The following is a 21,151-nucleotide window of genomic DNA, read 5'->3' as shown; positions in this document are numbered from 1 at the left end:
GGGCCCCAGGCTTCCCACCAGTCTTAAGGTATGGTTTCATGAGCCAAGACAAACAGTGCTAGTACGGGGCTTCCTCAGGGCTCGGTTTGAGACCAGGCTCGGCTCCTGAATCAACCCAATTTCAATACAGTGGTACCTTGGGTTACAGATGCTTCAGGATACAGACTCCGCTAACCCAGAAATAGTACCTCGGGTTAAAAACTTTACCTCAGGATGAGAACAGAAATCGTGCTCTGGCGGTGCGGCAGCAGCGGGAGGCCCCATTAGCTAAACTGGTGCTTCAGGTTAAGAACAGTTTCAGGTTAAGAACGGACCTCCAGAACGAATTAAGTTCTTAACCCAAGGTACCACTGTACTAGCCCTAAACCCTTAGGCTTCGATTGAATCATCATCACCATGGATGCTAGTTTAACTGCCTGCTAGTTGAACCCAACTTTTGCTCTTCCACACCTGCCATCCATCTCCTTGCATCTGATGAAATGGACTCCTAAGTCCACAAGTACTTTGAGCATCTAATGCCAAACCTGGCATTATGGTGCTGACCTACAAAACCTCACATGTCTCAGGACCTCAATATCTTAAGGACCGCCTGTCCCCATACGAGCCGACCCAGACTGTGCGCTTGCCGTCCGAGGCCCTTTTCTACGTCCCCACTCCGTGAGAGGTTCAGAGGGTGGCCACATAAGAACAGGCCTTTTCTGTGGTGGCTCCTCGTCTGTGAAATGCTCTCCCTAGAGAAGCTCATCGGGCAACAACATTGCAAGTCTTTAGGCGTCTGGCTAAAAACATTCCTCTTTACCCAGGCCATGCCTTTAGCCGTTAAATAATCTATGGCCTGTGAAAAGTGGTTGTGGGGGCTGATTATTTTACTATTATGCTGTCTGTTATTATGCTTTGTGTTATGTTTATTATTACGATGCACTGTCAAGTGTGTTTTTAATGCAGTACACTGCCCTGGGATCTTGTGATAAAGGGTGGCACATAAAGCTAATAAATAATGATGATGATAACACTTTGTTGTTGTTGTTTAGTCGTTTAGTCGTGTCCGACTCTTTGTGACCCCATGGACCAGAGCACGCCAGGCACTCCTGTCTTCCACTGCCTCCCACAATTTGGTCAAACTCATGCTGGTAGCTTCGAGAACACTGTCCAACCATCTCGTCCTCTGTCGTCCCCTTCTCCTTGGGCCCTCCATCTTTCCCAACATCAGTGTCTTTTCCAGGGAGTCTTCTCTTCTCATGAGGTGGACAAAGTATTGGAGCCTCAGCTTCAGGATCTGTCCTTCCAGGGAGCACTCAGGGCTGATTTCCTTAAGAATGGAGAGGTTTGATCTTCTTGCAGTCCATGGGACTCTCAAGAGTCTCCTCCAGCACCAGAATTCAAAAGCATCAATTCTTTGGTGATCAGCCTTCTTTATGGTCCAGCTCTCACTTCCATACATCACTAGTGGGAAAACCATAGCTTTAACTATACGGACCTTTGTCGGCAAGGTGATGTCTCTGCTTTTTAAGATGCTGTCTAGGTTTGTCATTGCTTTTCTCCCAAGAAGCAGGCGTCTTTTAATTTCGTGGCTGCTGTCACCATCTGCAGTGATCATGGAGCCCAAAAAAGTAAAATCTCTCACTGCCTCCATTTCTTCCCCTTCTATTTGCCAGGAGGTGATGGGCCCAGAAGCCATGAGCTTCGTTTTTTTGATGTTGAGCTTCAGACCATATTTTGCGCTCTCCTCTTTCACCCTCATTAAAAGGTTCTTTAATTCTTATGCCATAGTAAATGCGCCACCGCAAAACTTTTCTTTTTTTTATGCTGCAACAGGAAGGCAAAAAGTCTTTGACCCTCATTGCAGCTGAAAAGAGTTTTCTGAGCATGTGCAAAGCGGGATTTTCCTGGCTCTGAGTAATCAGGATCAGAAGGTACAGTGATATCCCAGATGCTTTTATTGAGGTTTCCGGCAATCAGTTAAAATAAATAAATAAAAGCCCCTTCCGGTTCTTTTCCTGGGGGATTTAAAGCGTGGGGTGGGAACCATGGGCACGCCATATGTTGTTGAACTCTAGCTCCCATCAGCCCCAGCCAGCATGATGGGAATGGTCAGGAATGATGGGAAAGGTAGTTCAACAACATGTTCCCTGCCGCTGCTTTGAAATAATATATTCAAATTTAATACTACTGGGGAAATGGGGGAAATTACGAACGTTTCCAGGGGATATCTGCAATAAGCACACTGTAAACTCTAAAGGGACGCGGGTGGCGCTGTGGGTAAAACCTCAGTGCCTAGGACTTGCTGATTGTCAGGTCGGCGGTTCGAATCCCCGCGACGGGGTGAGCTCCCGTTGCTCGGTCCCAGCGCCTGCCAACCTAGCAGTTCGAAAGCACCCCCGGGTGCAAGTAGATAAATAGGGACCGATTTCTAGCGGGAAGGTAAACGGCGTTCCGTGTGCTGCGCTGGCTCGCCAGAGGCAGCTTGTCACGCTGGCCACGTGACCCGGAAGTGTCTGCGGACAGCGCTGGCCCCCGGCCTCTTAAGTGAGATGGGCGCACAACCCTAGAGTCGGACACGACTGGCCCGTACGGGCAGGGGTACCTTTATCTTTTTTAAACTCTAAAAGCTCAGGGGGTGGGGTGGGTTATCAGGCCAGATTCGGGGAGTTAGTTGGCAGGACAGGCCCCTGTAGGTATGGAAGGTTTTTCCTCATACAATGAGAGGTGTGGCCCGCTCTGAAAAGAAGACCCATCTCCGCAGAGCAGCAGTTCTGAGCTTTGGCAGCCTTCCCTGCCCCGGGGAAGCGATTAGGTTGAGATAATTGCTCTTTAACTGGCTGCTTGCTTTGTTGTCATTACCTCTGGAGGTAACCTGACTTGGGGGCAAGAAGCAGCGGCTTATTTTTAGCAGCAAGGAGAGGTACGAAGTTGGCACCGGCTCCGCTCTGCGCCTCCTCCTCCTTCCAAAGCCAAGAGGACTTCCAAGTTAGGTAACTGGGCTGATGACTTGGGATCTGCAAGTGTTCCTGTTTTGAAGGTCTAAGCTCTGAAGAAAGAGGAGGTCTGGGGCGGGTGGGAAAGAGACTGGGACTTAGAGCTAGAGAGAGATGTTCGGAAGGAGATCTGGGGTGGTGATGGTTGGAGGAAGCTAAGCGGACATCTTAAAACCAGGGAACACCATGACCATTCCAGATGTCTATGGGGAAAGGGGAGAAGGCCTTTCAGGTGCAAGGAGGCAAGCTTAAAGGACCCTCTTGGAGGTATTCAGAATGGCAAAAACAACTATTACTAAGATCACTTGCTATTGGTTTGCTTATTTAAAAGCATGGCATGTATTAAGCAGTTTCCTTATAGCAGTTTGTGTGTGTGCACGGGCAGGCAAAATTTTATTTCCCTCCTCTATGCTTGTATGGTGCAGGGAAAGGGGATTTTAACCTCGCAGCACGCACACCCAGTGGCGTAGCATGTGGGCGGAGGGCACAGGGGCGCGAAATTCCAACACCCCGTGCTGCCTCGATACAGCTACATGCTTCCGTCGCTAGGCTCCGTTGAAAACGGCTTCCCCATGTGATCCAGGAAGTGACCTCGCTAGAGAATGGAACAACTCTTCTTATCTCTGCGATCTGCTGGGTGACGCGGACGCTATAGGCAGTTGAATGCGCATGTATACTCCATCTGTTTCCCTCCCTCCCACCTCTTCTGCATGGCCCCAGGCCCCGGCAACCCACGCTATGCCACTGTGCAACCCTCCTCTCCTAACCCCCTGCTCCAGGGCATCATCCCTCATTCTTAGTCATGCAATTTGGTGCTGATGGGAAATGCGAGTCCAACAACAACAGGAGCGACACAGGTGAACAGGCTTCTTCCTCCCCACACTTTTCTTTTCTCGACTGAATCACAATGTTCCGTTTCAGTGTTTAAAAAACATCCCCCACCTTACTAATTAAAAGGGACGTGGGTGGCGCTGTGGGTTAAACCACGGAGCCTAGGACTTGCCAATCAGAAGGTTGGCGGTTCGAATCCCTGCGACGGGGTGAGCTCCCTGTTGCTCGGTCCCTGCTCCTGCCAACCTAGCAGTTTGAAAGCACGTCAAAGTGCAAGTAGATAAATAGGTACCGCTCCGGCAGGAAGGTAAACGGCGTTTCTGTGCACTGCTCTGGTTCACCAGAAGCGGCTTGGTCATGCTGGCCACATGACCCGGAAAAACTGTCTGCGGACAAACGCTGGCTCCCTCGGCCAGTAAAGCAAGATGAGTGCTGCAACCCCAGAGTCGGCCACGCCTGGACCTAATGGTCAGGGGTCCCTTTACCTTTACTTAATTAAAAAATGCATATACTTACACATACTAATGAGGCAGTTCCTCCATATAAGGAAGAACCACTATATTGGTGAAACATCAGAACCACTGATGTTTTATTGTATGTTTAATATTTTGTCGGAAGCTGCCCAGAGTGGCTGGGGAAACCCAGCCAGATGGGTGGGGTATAAATAAACTATTATTATTATTATTATTATTATTATTATTATTATTATTATTACATTTCAGTGTTCTCGTTCTACTTCCAAGCTTTTGGGGTGTACACCCCCCTCCCAGATTCTTATGCATTTATACATACAGTGGTACCTCAGGTTACAAGCGCTTCAGGTTACATACACTTCAGGTTACAGACTCCGCTAACCCAGAAATACCTCGGGTTAAGAACTTTGCTTCAGGATGAGAACAGAAATCCTGCTCTGGCGGTGCAGCGGCACCAGGAGGCCCCATTAGCTAAAGTGGTGCTTCAGGTTAAGAACAGTTTCAGGTTAAGAACGGACCTCCGGAACAGATTAAGTACTTAATCCGAGGTACCACTGTATTTTCGTTGGGAGAAAAGCCTGCTTCAGAGTGATTTAGCCCAAAGTGAAATGCTGTGCCAGAGACAGGCACCTGGAAGGCGAAAGCCCTTCATGTGGATGTATGGTTTATGACAGTGCAAAGCTTATTTTGGGATGCATGCCCCCAAATCCTCATTTATGCATATTATTATTAGTCACTACTGCTATGGGCCCAGCATGCTTGCTGCTGCATTTCACACACAAAAGGTTCTGTGTACCAGATTGTACCAGTTACAATCACCTCAAAAAGTCGATTGTAGGGTTGGAAAAGTTTCAGAAAAGAGCAAGTGAAACAATCAATCAGGAAATGGAGTGATTCCTCTATGTGGAGAGGTTGTAGGGTTTGGGGCTTTTTAGTTGAGAGGGAAGTAAGAGGTGACATCAGTGCTTTTTTTCTGGGGGTACGCAGGGGTACGCATCCCCCTAAACATTTTGTGAATCTAAGTTTGGCTTCATTGAGGGGCAGTATTTCAATATGAGTAGGTACCCCTGAGAGTACCCCTAAACATTATTATATTTTTAGGGGGGGAAGCACTGGGCGACATTATATAAGTTTATGAAATTAAGCACACCATGGTAAGTGGGGATAGTTTTCCTTCCTCTTTCGTAACACTTGAACTCGTGGTTGTCCAATGAAGTGTTGTTGGAAGGTTCACACAGCTCATAGTCACAGCTGTCAACCTTCCCTTTTTTGGCGGGAAAATCCCTTATTTCAGCGCCGTTTCCCGCTGCTATCCTGGATTGTAAGATATCCCGTAGACTGTCCCCGGGACAGGTGAGGCTGCTGATCCCTTATTTTCGAGGCTGCTGATCCCTTATTTTTCAATCTGAAAGTTGACAGCTATGCTCATAGTTTAACTATGGAAACTGCTCCCACAAAGGGATGGCCACCAACTTGGATGGCTTTAAAGGAGGATAGGACAAATTCATGGAAGAGAGGGCTCTCGATGGCCTCTAGCCACAAGGGCCATGCTCGGAGGCAGAAAGGCTTCTGAATGCCAGCTGCTGGAAACCCAAATTTGTGGGTTTCCTACAGGCACCTGGTTGGCTTGTGAGAACAGGATGCCAGACGAGATGGTCCATTGGCCTGGTCCAACAGGCTCTTGTTGTGGGAATGTTCAGGGAGGCAGGAGAGGATATATTGTTTAATTATATCCTCCCCAACTTGTGTTAACAAGTCCTGTGATTTAGCAGAGTAACATTCCCCTTTTAAACTTACACAGCGGATAGGTTTGCCAGGCTCGCATAAGCCTCTAAAATAAGTTTCCTGGTAATTCCTCTTTTATTCCCTCCTAAAAAGAATAGAGGTGGGACGTGGGTGGCACTGTGGGTTAAACCACAGAGCCTAGGACTTGCCAATCAGAAGGTTGGCGGTTGGAATCCCCGCGACGGGGTGAGCTCCCGTTGCTCAGTCCCTGCTCCTGCCAACCTATCAGTTCGAAAGCACGTCAAAGTGCAAGTAGATAAATAGGTACCGTTCTGGCGGGAAGGTAAACGGCGTTTCCGTGCGCTGCTCTGGTTCGCCAGAAGCGGCTTAGTCATGCTGGCCACATGACCCGGAAGCTGTACACCGTTTCCCTCGGCCAATAAAGCGAGATGAGCGCCGCAACCCCAGAGTCGGTCACGACTGGACCTAATGGTCAGGGGTCCCTTTACCTTTACCTAAAAAGAATAGATACGACACAGCCTTGTATGAAAGTTTAAAAGAGTTTACTCACACGTTCTGTTCACAAATGGATCCCAGAAGGCAGATTTAAGTTACAAAATATACACACGTGGAATCTATCCCATAAGGAGATAGTTCCTTTGTCCTCTCTTGGCTGGCCAAGAGACCATCTCAGGCTAAGGAGATGTTGCTTCTTCGAGGATTGGAGTCAGAGAGAGATGTGGTGGCCACTCCTGTGCTTTTGTTACCTGCACAGGTAAAGTCACGCCCACCTCTGGTCACATGTAGAGGAAGTTTGTCCCAGCACAGGAGGAAACAGGAAGTTTATCTACTGGCTGGACAAACATCCCTCTTCATGTCTAAACATGTCCACTCTAGGAATGTTGTATTTGACTGCTCTGTGTTTCACACCCCACACTTCTTAGGAGGCCTGGCATGCAACTCAACTACGACAGTCAACCAGCAATGCAGGTGTGCCATTTGGCTGGCCCAAAGCCTTTGGGGGGGGATGTACTGTCCTATATTCTTGTTCATATATATCTATATTGGCAGTTATTGGTTTGGGCATGGTAGCACTGGGTCAGCAATTACGCTTCCTGTAGGGTGCCAGTCTCTCAGTGACGTGGGGAAGTCTGGATAGCTCAGCCGGTTAGAGTGTGGTGCTGATAATGCCAAGGTTGCAGGTTCGATCCCCATATGGGATAGCTGCATATTCCTGCATTGCAGGGGGTTGGACCAGATGCGATTCTATGATTCGAGACTTCCTATCTCTCCAGGCCACACTTAAGAATTAGGGGCCAAGGGTTTTACACCCCAAAATAACATTTGGGCCATTCCAAATCTAGGGTTGGAAGGGAGACTGAGGCTCATTAGTTCAGCTCTCTGCAGTGCAGGAATCCTGGCCACAGCTCAAACCACCAACCTGGTTAATGCACTGGCCCATTGTGCATCAAGTGAGGGATCAGGACACATGCTCAAGCCCAAAACGTCTTGTGGAGGAGCTCAAGTCTTGCAAGGAATCTTGATTTGCCTCAAGAGAATTACCTGTGCAGGTTTCACCTGCTTAGTCTTAAAAACTTGGTTGCAGAAAAACTGCGCTCTTGCTGCGGCTGCCGATTTCGTTTCACCGGCTTGGCTCTTGCAAAAACACACCCGGCTCCTTTGCAGAGGAGCTGAGCTGTTGCAAAGAGCTCTGCTTCAATCGCAGCAACTTAGCGTTTATAGATATTTTATTCTGCTCTCTCAATTGGCGGTATGGTTGTTTTGTGGGCTCCCTAAGCACTTCTGATGAAGCTAACTCAGAATCGAAAGGCAAAGATCAGCCCTAAATCAGTGCGTTTCCCAGGTCTGAGACAATTCATTTCAGCAGGCCACCGTATCCTAGAAAAGGACCTTCTTTCCAGCTTACTTCCTTAGCTGCACTATAAATAACAACAACGATAAATAAAGACACTCTAGTATTGTCTTCCTGTAGCTACCGCTGTTTTCCTTCTTTGTTCCCTTCCCCCCTTCTTTTCCATTTTGCAGCCCCTTAGCTCCCCCACCGCCCCGCATCGTAGCACAAAGAAAGAAAGGGGGAAGGAGAAACAGGTTTAAACATTTTTCAGGAGTCTTGTCATCTTTTATCAGATCAGCCTGGAGCTTTTAGGTTGGGAGCTTGTCAAGCTGCGCTCCGTCCCCTTACTGTACGGCAGCAGTTCACATTCCACAAAGTTCGGTCAACTCCTGTTGCACCTTCCAGCTGCCCCAAGCACCTTCCCATCAACCCATTTGCTTGCACCGCCCCAAATCATCAGCAGCAGTAGCAGGCAGGCTTTACTCTCACTTCCAGGTAAATGCATCTCACATATTGCATTCAACAGGGAGCTGCTGCAGGCACTCGTAGTATGATATATACAGATCTTGCAAAAGCATGTTTGTGACATTTACACACTGGGTTCTTTTTTGTAGTTGTACACTTAATGCGTGAAGTCAGAGCCAGATTTAGGTTTGAGGAGGCCCTAAGCTACTGAAGGTAATGGGGCCCTTTATATATGCCAACAAAGGTCCGTATAGTAAAAGCTATGGTTTTCCCATTAGTGATGTATGGAGGTGAGAGCTGGACCATAAAGAAGGCTGATCGCCAAAGAATGGATGCTTTTGAATTATGGTGCTGGAGGAGACTCTTGAGAGTCCCATGGACTGCAAGAAGATCAAACCTCTCCATTCTTGAGGAAATCAGCCCTGAGTGCTTACTGGAAGGACAGATCCTGAAGCTGAGGCTCCAATACTTTGGCCACCTCATGAGAAGAGAAGACTCCCTGGAAAAGACCCTGATGTCGGGAAAGATGGAGGGCACAAGGAGAAGGGGACGACAGAGGACGAGATGGTTGGACAGTGTTCTCGAAGCTACAAACATGAGTCTGACCAAACTGTGGGAGGCAGTGGAAGACAGGAGTGCCTGGCGTGCTCTGGTCCATGGGGTCACGAAGAGTCGGATACGACTAAACGACTAAACAACAACAACAACAAATATGTCCAGCTGTCCTTTGTCAACAACAAATTGTCAGGGTTTTTTGTGTTGAATATATGCTATGCGGTCATTTGTGGACCTAATAGGTATCTAAAGCCATTTGCACATGCTGAATGTAGGCACCCTATATATAAACCAGTGATATTTTAGGGAGTAGGCTAGCAGGCGGGGCTCATGACTTACATCATAGGAGCCTACACAACACAAAACACTGCTGCTGTATGTAGGCTTTATTTTATTTGTTTTTTATCTTATATTTTGGAAATGTACATCCAGGTTTTTTGGGGGGGGGGGCCAAGAGAGTGGGGCCATAAGCTATAGCTTGTTTAGCTTATATGTAAATCTGGCACTGTGAAGTGCTCCCTCTGCAAGGAAATTATGTTCTGGCAGTTAAGGGTGCAGGGGAAAAAATAGATTTGATTTGCATATAAAGCCGCATTTATCATATTCGCATTTTCCCAAACAAGATGAGAACTGGAACTCTGCCATCCTTCAAAATCTTGCTTCTCCAAATTTTACAATGCAGTTCTCCAACCAAACTATGTTTACCAGAAATGCAATATGTCTTGGGGGGGGGGAACATTTATAAAATATGAACATATTAATGTAAATAACATCAACTTGCATTATATTAGGAGAAAACTCCCATAAAAAATGTGTACATTAGTCCAAGCTTCAGAGAAAAAATGTGTGCGCCGGGAGAAATTCACACTACAATCCTGAAGGATTTTCATGAGGATTTTTAAAAAGGAAATTTGCTACAGAAACCTGGAGAACTGAGATTAAGATTGGAAAAAGAAGAGAAACTGAGAGAACCAAAACTTGACATTTCCTTTCATCCCTAATAGAAATACAATCCTATGCATGCTTACTTAAAAGTAAATTTCATTGAGAGTAGAATTTTATATTCTGTTTTTATATTCTGCTGGAAGGCGCCCAGAGTGCCTAGGGAAACCCAGCCAGATGGGCGGGGTAATAATAATAATAATAATAATAATAATAATAATAATAATAACGACGCCCATTCTAGGTAAGTGTGTATAGCATTGCAGCCTAAAGCAGATTTGGATGAAATCCTAATTTTAGACGCCTTTGTTGGAATCCCCATCTGGAAAAAAAAGTTTGAAGTCTGATATTTTGATACAGTTTGAGTCCATTCTGTGTTTCCCAGAAATGTTCACCTTTCAGCTATTTTTGTTTTCCTTTCAACATTAGCCAGGCCTTTTTAGAATTCATTTTGCTTCTGTTGATTGTTTTTATCTGGCTTCTAAGATCTCACTACCTTTTCATTACCGCGCTTCGTAATGGTTTTGATTGGTTGTACCTGCTTCATAATTGCTCTGCATTTTCTTTTTATGTAAGCTGCCCCGGGAATTTTTATGGAACGGCTAATTTGCAAATACTTATAATAAATGCTATAAATACAACATCCAGTCTCTGGTGCCCCAGGGAAAGGATGAGGGGAAATCCTTCCTTACTTCATCGGATCGTGATGGAATCACAGAGATGGAAATCGCCCAAACATCTCCATGAATTTATGCAACTGTGTCAAGGCGCTTTGCTCCCCTGCTTGCCAGCCTAAACTGACTGCCAAAACATAACAAGGAATTCCACATTTAAAAAACCCAATGTATATGTTGAAGGGTGTTAGGTAGGCCACGACAGTGGAAATAGGCTACCGTATTTTTTGCTCTATAAGACTCACTTTTCCCCTCCTAAAAAGTAAGGGGATATGTGTGTGCGTCTTATGGAGCGAATGCAGGCTGTGCAGCTATCCCAGAAGCCAGAACAGCAAGAGGGATTGCTGCTTTCTCTGCGCAGCGATCCCTCTTGCTGTTCTGGCTTCTGAGATTCAGAATTCCCCCCCCCCTTGTTTTCCTCCTCCAAAAACTAGGTGCGTCTTGTGGTCTGGTGTGTCTTATAGAGCGAAAAATACGGTAAATAAAATTGTGAACAAGGAGGGCATCTTGCCTGCAAAACCAAGTTTATTTTTGCGGGAGACGGTGCCAGATAGAAATGTCATGTCCAAATCAGGAGCATTTCTCCCTTTGTGTATAGAGAATATACCGTAATCGAGCAATTTGCCATTGCAGCAGACTTCTTCCAAGGACTCTGATTATTGTTATTTGTTATATTGTTATTTGGTCTGCCATTTACATAAGTGGGTACCGTTTGCATTCCTAAGCTAGGCACTCAGATGGCAACAGTTTTAAAAGAGTGCAAAATATTAGATATACACACAAATATACTGTAGTCCATGTCAGGGGAAAGGTGCATCTTAACATTTACGGGCAATTCCTACAATTCAGGTGTCCACTGGGAACGTATGTGTCATGTGCCTTTTTTAAACAGTCGAACAGCTGCAGGTTTTCTTTTTCAGATGGATTGAGCACGACATCTCAACGTTTACTGGAGGCATTTGGTTGTTCTTGAGATTTACTGGTAAATATCAGAATTTCCTGAAATTTCTTACTGGGCATCTTAAAATCTTACAGCTAAACATTAACATGCTGTACATTTATGACACTCAGTACAATATATTTAGGGACGCGGGTGGTGCTGTGGATTAAACCACAGAGCCTAGGACTTGCTGATCAGAAGGTCAGCGGTTCGAATCCCTGCGACAGGGTGAGCTCCCGTTGCTCGGTCCCTGCTCCTGCCAACCTAACAGTTTGAAAGCACGTCAAAGTGCAAGTAGATAAATAGGTACCGCTCCAGCGAGAAGGTAAATGGCATTTCCGTGCGCTGCTCTGCTTCTGGTTTGCCAGAAGCGGCTTAGTCATGCTGGCCACATGACCCGGAAGCTGTACACCGGCTTCCTTGGCCAATAAAGCAAGATGAGCGCCGCAACCCCAGAGTTGGCCACGACTGGACCTAATGGACAGGGGTCCCTTTACCATACCTTACAATATATTATGCTTTCAAGCATTTAAAAGGGTGTAATAAATAAAATAAAGGCCACTAAAGAATTGGGATGGGCAGTTGGTTTAGGGCGACTGCAGGGGAGGTGGGAAAATAATGAAGGCCTCTAAGATTGTCCAAAGTGCTTTTGCCCTTGCCTCTAAAGGCAGCTTCCATCTTGGGAGGTTTTCACAGAACGGTCGGACAGCCATCTTCAAGGATGCTCTATTTATCATTATTGGCCGCCAAGTTTTGTTCTTTTTAAGCATGTGAAGCATGCACTCAAAATTTTGGGTGATGAAAATGAAATCCAGTCTCTAAAAATACTTCTGGGTGCGAGTTCCAGAGTTGGAGAGCAGCCGCCAAGAAAGCCTCTCTGGGTTCACTTATCTGAGTGCTCTTGTGATGAGACCCCAGGGAACTTGATCCATTTTGTTTCCTGGCGATGGCGGGTTTTTGAAGCAACCCCAAACCATGCCACAAAATGTTCACAGCCTTCCTTGTGTTCTTGGAGGGGAATGACTTCTTGATTGCATGTTTTACCAGTACAATGGTACCTCAGGTTAAGTACTTAATTCGTTCCGGAGGTCCGTTCTTAACCTGAAACTGTTCTTAACCTGAAGCACCACTTTCGCTAATGGGGCCTCCTGCTGCCACTGCGCTGCCGGAGCACAATTTCTGTTCTTATCCTGAAGCAAAGTTCTTAACCCAAGGTACTATTTCTGGGTTAGTGGAGTCTGTAACCTGAAGCGTATGTAACCTGAAGCGTATGTAACCCAAGGTACCACTGTACAGGTATGAGCTTCGAACAGAGAACCTGTGGAGGTTCGAGTTTGAGTGTGTAGGTCGCAGCTGTTAACTCTCCCCACACTGAATTATTTTGGTTGCTTTTGCCATTTCCTTCTTCTGGGATACATATATATTGCAGCTCAGGACCCCAATACCTTAAAGGAATGCCTGTCTCGATATGAACCAGAATCATCTTCTAAGGCCCTTCTTTAGGTGCCTCCTCTACGAGAGGTCCGGAGGGTGGCAACATGAAAATGGGCCTTTTCTGCATGCTCCCCCTAGGGAGGTTTGGTCATTATACACCTTTAGGTGCCAGGCAAAATCCAGGCCCCTGGCTGATTGACATACAATCCCCATTTAATAAGTGTTGGGGAGTGTTATTGGGTTGTTCTTGTTTTTGTTTTTATTATGTATATTACATTGTGATTTTTTCCCCTTCTTGTGAACTACCCTGAGACCTCCAGGTATACAGTGGTACCTTGGTTCTCAAAACACCTTGGTACTCAAACAACTTGGAACCCAAACACTGCAAACCCGGAAGTAACTGTTCCGGTTTACAAACTTTTTTCGGAAGCCAAACATGCTCTGTTTTGATTGTTATGTTTCCGATTTGAGTGTTACGCTGAGGTGTGCCTGTTTTTTCTATTTATTTTGCGTTTTTGTGGCTTTTTTGTGACTGTGTGGAACCCAGTTCAGCAACTGATTGATGGTGTGACTGCAGTACATTGTTTATTGCTTTCATTTTATGGATCAGTGGTCTCGTTAGATAGTAAAATTCATGTCAAATTGCTGTTTTAGGGGTTGTTTTTAAAAGTCCGGAACAGATTAATCCATTTTGCATTACCTTCTATGGGAAAGCACGCCTTGGTTTTGGAACGCTTTGGTTTTGGAACGGACTTCCAGAACGGATTAAGTTTGAGAACCAAGGTACCACTGTATACAAATTTAATTAGCAACAACAACATATAAGGTATCTTAGGTGTTTCACTTAAACAAGACCTGCCTGCACTTTGAGATCAGCAGATGAGGCCCTCGTAGGAGTCCCTGAGTGGGATGAAATACATGGTATGAGGGCCTGAGAAAGGGCTTTTTTGGTGGTGGCTCCTTGCAAGTAGAATTCTCTCCCTACTGAGCTATGTCTGGTCAAACCTCTCTATGGTTATGTGCGCATTGCAGCTGACTCCGGCTTCAGTATGCTCCCCCTGCTGGTGTTTGAAGCCAAGTGCACATGATGTCGGCCACACTCTGTAGGTGTCCTGTAGCTTCTTAAGAAACGCCCCCTTCGATGCGCCAGCTTCTATCCCTTTAGAAAACGGAAGCTGAGGTGTGTGTACATTTCACGCAGCTATTGCGCATGGGGCAGGCGACAGCTTCATTGAATTGGAGTTCAGCACAGGGAAATAAATCAGGTTATGGGCTTTGGGTGAAGACATCCTTGGTCCATTTATGGAGCAATGTAGGAATGCCACCTGAGACCCAACAACGGGGGGGGGGGGGGAGAGACTCACTGCATTTCAAACAACTAACGCGTACATGTCTATAGCTTCAGGCAGTTAGTCAAGAAAACACCTATTTTGGGGAGGGTATTCGGAGGAGACCCCTGGTTGCTGCTTTTGCTCTTAGCAATTGCCGTTCAGTGATTTGTTGTGTGTTTTTAATGGACTGTGGTATGTATGTATGTATGTATGTATGTATGTATGTATGTATGATGTATTTATTTATTTATTTTATGGATTTTATGTATTCTTATCTACTTGTTTTTCTTGTACACTGCCTTGTGGCCTGTGCAAGAGAAGACTAAATAAATAAATAAATAAATAAGTGATCCCACGCGGCATTTCAAATGTGGTGAATTGCCTACAGTATTAGGAGCAAATGTGCAAAAAAGTGTGTAGATTACTGTATGCGTCTAAATTGCTGTGTGTACACGTGTTGGGAAGTTGCAGCCAAGTGTGACTTTTCAGAACACGTAAATCCAATAAAACAGATGTATACAGTGGTACCTCGGGTTAAGTACTTAATTCGTTCCAGAGGTCCGTTCTTAAGCTGAAACTGTCCTTAACCTGAAGCACCACTTTAGCTAATGGGGCCTCCTGCTGCTGACGTGCCACCAGAGCACAATTTCTGTTCTTATCCTGAAGCAAAGTTCTTAACCCGAGGTAATATTTCTGGGTTAGCGGAGTCTGTAACCTGAAGCGTATGTAACCTGAAGTGCTTGTAACCTGAGGTACCACTGTACTAGATACACACACACACACACACACACACACACACACATATCCATTTTCCCCAGAAATTTCAGGATGGCACCACTGTGCAATTAGAAAATGCTATTCCCTATGAAGCAGCCCTAAACCTGGTCCTTTCTTTGCAACAAGTTACACCGTACGTAACTGCTCCAGTGATCAAACTGCTTCCCCCATGTTAAACCGGTCTACTTTCATCCCCTGGTATCTTCGAAACTGTTTCATCTTCATTTAAGTTCCCAGAACATTTTTCCTTTCTTTTGCAATGACAACACACCAGCCCGCTGGGCTCTAGAAACAGAAACACTTTGCAAGACAGGTGCCCCTCTGCAAACCGTTCCAACTAAGCTTTGCAGAAGCTGAGCCGCTAGAACAAATCAAACCAAGGCAACCACTCCCTCCCTCAGTTTTTGTGCCATGGGTCAAATAGAGGGCACAGGGCGGGTAGGGGTCTTCAAGGTTAGGAGGAGGGGTCTAAATCTTGTACATACGGTGGTACCTCCGGTGACAAACTTAATTCGTTCCGGAGGTCCATTCTTAACCCGAAACCGTTCTTAACCTGAGGTGCGCTTTCGCTAATGGGGATTCCCGCTCCCGCTGTGCCGCCGGCGCATGACTTCCGCTCGCATCCCGGAGCAAAGTTCATTACCCGGAGAACCTACTTCTGGGTTAAAGGTAAAGGGACCCCTGAGCATTAGGTCCAGTCGTGGCCGGCTCTGGGGTTGTGGCACTCATCTCGCTTTATTGGCTGAGGGAGGCGGCGTACAGCTTCTGGGTCATGTGGCCAGCATGACTAAGCCGCTTCTGGCGAACCAGAGCAGCGCACGGAAACGCCGTTTACCTTCCCGCCGGAGCGTTACCTATTTATCTACTTGCACTTTGACGTGCTTTCAAACTGCTAGGTTGGCAGGAGCAGGGACCGAGCAACGGGAGCTCACCCCGTCGCGGGGATTCGAACCACCGACCTTGTGATCGGCAAGTCCTAGGCTCTGTGGTTTAACCCACAGCCCCACCCGCGTCAGCGGAACTCATAACCCGAATTTGTAAGGAGGACAGTACAGTCATACCTTGGGATAAATGCGCTTCGGGATGAATATTTTGGGGTTGTGTTCTGAGGCGACCCGGAAGTAACGGAGCGTGTTACTTCTGCGTTTTGCTGCGCGTATGCGCAGACGCTCAAAATGACGTCACGCGCACGCGCAGAAGCCCCAAAACGTGACCCACGCACGCACAGACGCGTGGACATGGGTTAGGTTCGGAACGGATCCCGTTTGCATCCCGAGGTACCACTGTACGTAACACAAGGTCCCACTGTATTTAGTTTCAAGCTTAGTCCTATGCAACAGGCTGAAAGCCATGGTGTGTGTGTGTGTGTGTGTGTGTGTGTACGCACATGTGTGCGTGTTCAGGTTATATGTGCTATTTGTGCACAAGTTTGAATGTTATTGACGTGGATGAGAACAAAGTCATTGAGTGTGCACTGGTTTAAGTAAACCTTCTGTGGTCTCCGGCTTATAATTTGCGTCTTGTTTTGCCTCTGCTTCCTGACCCTGGCATTGTCACCTTCTGCCTCCAGGAGAAGGCTTTGACCTCTGACCCCTGTTTGACCCAGACATGGCCTAGGTTCATAGAGAACATTGGTACAGTATATCCTCCTGCTTGCACGTCGCACCTTCGGCTGTGTCTACACATTTTTGCACTCATCCTTGGGCTGAATTCACATGCCTTGCTACCCTTTTTTGCTCCATGGCACTGTAAGTCAAATCTCCCTTTTCTTTTCTTTTTAAGACAACAACTCCTAGAAATATGTTTCCAAATTGTTTGGAGGAGCATGCACCTTGAGCAGTGGCAATAACATTCCCCCACCCCCAGCCTACTTTATTGATGATTTTATTCTGTGAACCGCCCTGACATCTAATGACGGAGTTATAAATAGAATAAATCTAATACATAAATAAATGATTTGGGCTGGGTGTGGTCACAGAATTCCACACATTCGTCGCAGAACGATAGCGCCGTCTGAACGGTCTTGCCCAGGAACTGGGAGCTCTGTTTTGGATAGAGATTCTTCTTTTTTGCAAAGCTGATCTTCCTGCGACGACTGCTCTTCGCATCTACGGAGCACGGTTAATCCGCAAACACCACTTGCCCTTCCCGACTAACTGCCTGAAGCTATAGCCCTTGCAACAGCTCTCTCCCGTTTCTACAGATCGGGACACACCATTCGATTCACGTCAGTGGAAGGATGCGGAAAACCTCCACTGGATTGCACTGACTCTGCCTAGTCTGTTTGCCAACAATACCGCTTAATGGCAATTGAATGATGAAATACGCAGCAGCTAACACATCAGATGTGTTAACGGAAGCCAATTAGGACAAGCAGAAACGACAAAGCAGCAGGTAGAAAGTTAGCGAGATAAATCGTTTCCTCATAGCAGGGATATACTGTACATGCAGGCAGTTCGTATTAGAGGGTGAAGCTAAATATCTTTCTTGCCCATGTTACTTGCATTTTGCATTACTGTGTATCCCTCCCCCAGCACAATCCTTGCCTCATCCCCAGAATTCCAGGCAAGTTGGAAACTGTGCAAACATTCCTGCTCTTTTCTATTTTCCCCGTATTACTGCCACTCCATCCTTGTTTCCCAGAACCACACCCCTAAATAGTTCCTCTAGAGAGGTACCACCTGCACCGTAAATTTCAGACTTTGCAGCTGGAATAAACTGGATACTAAATTTGGCCCCATATCCAGGACTGCATTCCTAATTACATTATTTCTTTTTTAGATTGCTGGTTAGACTGGAGAATTAGGGAGGCGTTTGTCTGCTTGTTTGAAACAATGAGGTATAAGCATTTGAAAAGGTAGAAGTGGATTGCGACTCTCCCAACTACCAGGGTTTAAAAGTCTGTGGCTTGCTGCTGATCTACAGCTTCCACCTCATTGCTGAAAAAGAGCTAATTAATTTATTTAAATACTTGCAAGCATTTGTGTCCTTTCAGATAGTGTTGCTCAGTGTTTGTTAAACCGCCAAACCGTGAAGGGGCTTGAATGGGTATGTTTCAGGCTATAGAATCTGCCTCTATCGCATTGTTTGGAGGTTGTATTAGGCTGCAATTCTATACACGCTTACCTGGAAATAAGTCCCATTGAACTCAATGGAGCTTACTTCTGAGCTGACACGCATGTGGTTAATTTACTGTCTAAGCTCTTCCCAAATGTATTTATCCTGCAGGGGGAGTTGCAAGGGGCTCTCTGGCGTGGTCCAGATTTGAAATCCAGCTCTTTGCAACCCACTTCTTAATATCTGGTGAAAAATGCAAGGTGTAGGAGCTAACACTTTCTATGTGGTCTCTCCAATGTGGTGCCCATGGGCACCACAGCACCCTGACACCATCCTTGGCTCATGCCAAAGCTCTATGTCTCTCCAAATTTTTATTTTTATATTTAGGAGCTGTTGTTTTTTGCCTGCTGTTGATGCTTTTTTCTTCCTCAGGGGGAAAGCACTGCCCATTTTTTGTCTGTGTTTTATTTGTTTTGGGATGTGTACAGGTGTTTCAGCTGTTTTGTCTGAACGTCACTAGGTTTTCTCCTGGGAAATGAGTATTTCGCGATCTCCGCAATAATTTCTCCCAATATCCCGGAAGGTTGGGGAGCCCTGCGTTATGTCAGCCGAAAACAATAAACTGGACTGGAAGGGGAGGGAAGCAAAAGACTAAAAGGCAGAAAATATCCAGAGTAAAAAGATAGATCCAGGTTTAGAACATACATATCAGCTTGTGACAAATGTACACTCAGGTTCAACCGCACATTAATGCACTCAAATCTGCAATCACCTTTAAACAAAAAGCAAAACAAAGTTTGTGGTCTTAGTACTCGGCGAAATTCTTATAGTATTTGCCGTCCTACTTCATAATCGTCGAAGCAAAAAGTTCAGTTCAGACAATGATATATTGCCTCCCTAAAATGGTTGCTGACCCTTTAAAAACTGATCTCCTAAAATATGTTGGATGCAAACCCTGTTAAATTACGTATGTTACGTCACCTAGATTCTCGCAACCAGAAATTTCATCCTTTGTTTTCTGTGAGGTCATTGAAGTTGCCCCTTAGTGGATCTCAGGAGGTGGGGATAGGTTTTTTGGGGGAACTATAGGGATCGAAGGGAATTAATCCCTTCTTATTGCCATTATTTGAGAATGCTAAAAGAACAGATCTTGCCATTGAAATATCGAGATACCTCTTTGTGTTTCAAAAGTGGTTGACTTAATTAAGATTTAGGGGCCTGTTTTGGTCAGAAAACCCAACTGGACTCCCCGAAAGCTGTGTTTGGTAACCAAATGCATCTCTCATTGGCACTCTCTCCAATTCTAACAAAGCTTTTAACTCTGATGTTGTTCAGAGGTGCCCAATAAACAATGCAGGAAGCTGGTTTTATCAAACTGGGGTTAAGAGAGATCTGATTAATCTAAATGAAAGGACGTTGAATTGAAGAAATATCCTGGCTGTGCCCTCAGTGTATGACTCATGTCCATAGAGCAAGGGAAACGGGCTTGTTTTTGTCAGCATTTAAGTCTCTATATTATTCCCACATAACGAGACAATAATAATATAAAATACTGCCCGGTGTGCTAAATGTTTGTTCTTCCATGTTTTTAAAATAGGGAAACCAAGCAGAGCTTTACAGTAATCATCGAATTTCAAAATACGGTCCCTTTTTAGCCTATTTCCACAGTCTACTTTAGCTCATTTCTTTGTTGTGTCGGCTTAGAAAGGACTTAAGGAATGAATAATATGAAAAGGACTCTTGAAAGATGGAAGAGAGGCTTCTTTAGGTGTTACTCAAGTTAACATTGCTTTTGTGATTTCTAGTCACATTAGGTTGAGCATTTTCCACCACATATACTTCAAGGAGGAATCTTAACAGATCAGGAGAGAAATTGCCGGGAATGGATACTGAATTATTAAATGCTATCATCTTTCAATGAACCTTAGATTTGCCTTTACTGTAAGTCTCTGCCCCCCAAAATACAAAGTCTTTGACCACATTTTCTTTAGTGATTATCTTTTTGGTTTGTTGGAGCCTAGAAACAACTCCAGTAGGAGCGAAAATTGCTTATTTGCTTTTCCGTGCAAAGCGGCGAAGTAAAATTCCAAGCCGTTACAAAAATCTTCGTCAAATCAGAACTTGTAACTTGCTCGGTTTTCGTTAACCGTGTTTCTGTAGCCCAATGACTTTACATATGACCAAATCATTATTATTAAAGAGAACAATTGTAGCATAGCCAAAGAAAACAGACACACTACTACCCATTCAGGTCAAGTACTTAAGAGGAGACTGAAGGATGGTCACATTATTTAAAACGGAAAGGCACATCTGATGAATGGCCTTTTAAAAAACATTGTCAGTATTCCATTGTGGTCCTTGCCAAAACACTTAATAACAATGAATCTGAATTAATACTTCTCCCTCTGAGATGCCATCCTTTGCAACTGGCTTTGCAACATTCTCGTCCGCTGCCTAAAAATTACATTCAGAGGCGTTATATGAAGCTACTGAGGACTGAGGCTGGGAGGCGAACTATCAAGCTATCAATGCAAAAAATTATTAAGAAGCACCTCACCCTTCCAAAGCGAGAAGCCTTGCATTAACCGTAGCAAAAGTGGGAGAATAGAAATGTGTGAATGAAAGCAGGGCACTAAGAGAGAGAATTGAGGATGTGCAGAGACAGGATGCAGATGGGAAAAACAAGCTGCCAAAAGTTTGAGGCGAGGGGGAAAGTTAAGCCTTACCACCAAATGGGATAACCGGCTAAAACGTTGGCATCACCGAGGAGGAAAGCTAAAATTAATCCGAGCACGTGGTAATCCATTAGTCCAGGCTTGGTGCTGAGGAGAAGACCGCTCTCCCCGAAGTTTGCAGAAAAACATTTAAGTAAAAACAAGTAAATCAAAAAAACCCAGGCCCTTTCTACCCCCACCCACCCACCCCCACCAAAAGCAGCCCAGGGAAAAGTCTTCCCAAAGTGGGGGAAAATGACTTTATGCCTTGTCAGAAATGCACCTCACTGAACCTATTCCCCCACCCACCCCCGACGATCTACCCAAAGCTTCTATTAAAAAGTGCTGGGCTTTGGGGATGTCAGGAGACAGCCAATCGGATTGCATGGCCTAAGGTAAGGGA

The 21,151-nt window shown here is 45.6% G+C and overlaps 1 protein-coding gene across 1 annotated transcript in view; it reads right to left on the bottom strand.

Annotated features, from left to right (window-relative positions):
• WNT3 (Wnt family member 3) overlaps positions 1 to 20,928 on the bottom strand; it is a 49,241-nt gene extending 28,313 nt beyond the window's left edge. Inside the window, exon 1 of the mRNA XM_028702819.2 lies at positions 20,761 to 20,928. Coding sequence (XP_028558652.1) covers positions 20,761 to 20,840 — 80 coding nt within the window. The 5' untranslated portion in view covers positions 20,841 to 20,928. The remainder of the gene's footprint in view (positions 1 to 20,760) is intronic.
• Between the last annotated feature and the right edge of the window lie 223 nt (positions 20,929 to 21,151).

The sequence above is a fragment of the Podarcis muralis genome, chromosome 13, assembly GCF_964188315.1.
Source record: "Podarcis muralis chromosome 13, rPodMur119.hap1.1, whole genome shotgun sequence".
NCBI lineage: Eukaryota > Metazoa > Chordata > Lepidosauria > Squamata > Lacertidae > Podarcis > Podarcis muralis.
The sequence above is the reverse complement of the archived record's forward strand: the minus strand, read 5'-3'. Positions and strand labels throughout refer to the sequence as shown.